The sequence below is a fragment of the Drosophila ficusphila genome, unplaced genomic scaffold (genome assembly GCF_018152265.1).
Source record: "Drosophila ficusphila isolate 14025-0441.05 unplaced genomic scaffold, ASM1815226v1 contig_220, whole genome shotgun sequence".
NCBI lineage: Eukaryota > Metazoa > Arthropoda > Insecta > Diptera > Drosophilidae > Drosophila > Drosophila ficusphila.
In genome coordinates this window covers 233,496-236,327 of record NW_025064118.1, presented here as the reverse complement: position 1 = coordinate 236,327, position 2,832 = coordinate 233,496, and the positions used below count along the sequence as shown (strand labels likewise).

The 2,832-nt window shown below is 40.5% G+C and overlaps 1 protein-coding gene across 1 annotated transcript; it reads left to right on the top strand.

Annotated features, from left to right (window-relative positions):
• The first annotated feature begins 83 nt into the window (after positions 1-83).
• LOC108095042 (ATP synthase subunit beta, mitochondrial) lies at positions 84-2,467 on the top strand. The gene is made up of 3 exons (XM_017195936.1): positions 84-202; positions 817-1,128; positions 1,183-2,467. Exons 1-3 carry the CDS (start codon positions 139-141, stop codon positions 2,322-2,324), a joined length of 1,518 nt encoding a protein of 505 aa, XP_017051425.1. The 5' UTR covers positions 84-138; the 3' UTR covers positions 2,325-2,467.
• The last annotated feature ends 365 nt before the right edge of the window (positions 2,468-2,832 follow it).

The following is a 2,832-nucleotide window of genomic DNA, read 5'->3' as shown; positions in this document are numbered from 1 at the left end:
CCCATAATTTATTTTTAAACGCATGAAAAAAGTTTTAGTATTTTATTGAGTTGAGATGGTGTATTTTAAAAGTTCGTCTAGGGTCACACTGAATGCGTATATTCAGTACACATACTTCCACAACTTAGTCCGGGAAAAATGTTCGCGTTACGTGCTGCTTCTAAAGCCGATAAGAATTTGCTGCCATTTTTGGGGCAATTGTGTAAGTAGCATAAAAGTAATGGACATACTTGGGCGAAACTAGGTTGAAATGCATAAAGGCGAACAATATAAAAGTCGTTTTTCAAAATAATTTACCCGATGACGAACATAACCTAGACTTGCGAGATGGTGTTACGAATGAAGAAAACTTATTACATAACTTCAATTTTTAGTAATTTAAGGTTACTTAAATGTTATAACATATACGTGAGCAAGTTCTAATTATATTAAACAAAATTTTGAATTAAAAGAAATGATTATCATGTTATTTGTGTGAAAAAATGTACTCTAAATCAAATTTCTATATTGTTACATATGTATGTATGTATGTTAAAGTCTTTTTGAAATAGAAAAGAAATTTATTGGAATACGCGGTTTTAAATGTTTTGAAATCCTTTGCACTTTAAAATACCTTATAATTTAGTAAAATAAAAAAAAACGGTATTCTTCGAGCAGTCCAAAAAAATTTGGTATTGTTTGCATCATTATTTTATTAATATAGCAAATTTCTATTAGCAATCCAATGTTATTTTGATCAGATCGTATTCAATATTTTTAAACCAAAATAAATATGAAATATTTTAAACCTTTATAACGCATGTTCTCCGTTTTTAGCTCGTGGCCATGCTGCAAAGGCTGCTAAGGCTGCGGCTGCCGCCAATGGAAAGATCGTGGCCGTAATTGGTGCTGTGGTTGACGTGCAGTTCGATGATAACTTGCCACCGATTTTAAACGCACTGGAAGTTGACAATCGGTCTCCTCGATTGGTACTGGAAGTGGCTCAGCACTTGGGAGAAAATACCGTACGCACCATTGCTATGGACGGTACTGAGGGCTTGGTTCGTGGACAAAAGGTTCTCGATACTGGGTACCCAATCCGTATTCCAGTTGGTGCTGAAACCTTGGGCCGCATCATTAATGTTATTGGTAAATAATAATTTTGAAGCCATATAAGACCATTCTTACCTTTTTATAAAACAGGCGAACCCATCGATGAGCGCGGCCCAATTGAAACCGACAAGACCGCTGCTATTCACGCCGAGGCTCCTGAATTTGTTCAGATGTCCGTTGAGCAGGAGATTCTTGTCACTGGAATCAAAGTGGTTGATCTCTTGGCTCCTTATGCCAAAGGCGGTAAAATCGGTCTGTTTGGCGGAGCTGGCGTCGGCAAAACTGTGCTGATTATGGAGCTGATTAACAACGTGGCTAAGGCTCACGGTGGATACTCCGTTTTCGCGGGGGTCGGCGAACGCACCCGCGAAGGAAACGATTTGTACAATGAAATGATTGAGGGTGGCGTAATTTCCCTTAAGGACAAAACGTCCAAGGTGGCTCTGGTTTACGGACAAATGAACGAGCCCCCAGGTGCCCGTGCCCGTGTTGCTCTGACTGGATTGACCGTTGCTGAGTATTTCCGTGATCAAGAAGGACAAGATGTCTTACTTTTCATCGACAACATTTTCCGGTTCACTCAAGCTGGCTCTGAGGTGTCCGCGTTGCTGGGTCGTATTCCTTCAGCCGTCGGTTACCAACCAACTTTGGCCACTGACATGGGTTCTATGCAGGAGCGTATTACCACCACTAAAAAGGGATCCATTACTTCTGTACAGGCTATTTATGTGCCAGCTGATGACTTGACCGATCCTGCTCCAGCCACCACTTTCGCTCATTTGGACGCAACCACTGTCCTGTCGCGTGCGATTGCAGAGTTGGGTATCTACCCTGCTGTGGATCCCCTTGATTCCACATCTCGAATCATGGACCCTAACATCATCGGACAAGAGCATTATAACGTTGCCCGTGGCGTACAGAAAATCCTGCAGGACTACAAGTCCCTTCAGGATATTATTGCCATCCTGGGCATGGACGAGTTGTCGGAGGAAGACAAGCTTACAGTGGCACGCGCTCGCAAGATTCAGCGTTTCTTGTCGCAGCCATTCCAAGTTGCTGAAGTTTTCACTGGTCATGCTGGTAAACTTGTTCCGCTTGAACAAACCATTAAGGGCTTCTCACAGATTCTATCTGGGGAATACGACCATCTCCCTGAAGTGGCGTTCTACATGGTTGGCCCAATCGAAGAAGTCGTGGAGAAAGCTGACCGTCTAGCAAAGGAAGCTGCCTAAATTGTAATATTGGCCAGTTCTTCAAAGCCGTAGTACTAGCAATTAATCAATTAAATTATGCATTGAATTGTAATGAAGTTTGTAACATCAACTTTGGAATCTACACGCGAGAAGAACTCAATAAAATCTATTTAAACCTTAAAGCCCTTTCATTTTTGATTTAACATCCTTGGAACACCTTAGTTTAAACAAGATCCATTTTTCACTATTTTAGGAACTCGCTAGTTATCCGCGGTAATATCGAAATAAGATAATTTGAAAAGTCCAAACATTTTAAGGGGTTATATCCAGTTGCGAGGCCAAAAAAATGAACTTTTTTGAAAATTATTTTTGGAGAGGCTATTTATTGTATGTATACGTGTTGTATATGAAAAGATGGGTAATTTTTTCTAGTTTTAGAATACATTTTTAACAAAAAAAATTTTTGGACTCCGTCGGTCCTGTAGAGGATCTCCCGAGGGTCCACTTTAAAAAAGGGTTTTGCGGTGAGGAAAATATCTCCGGTCCA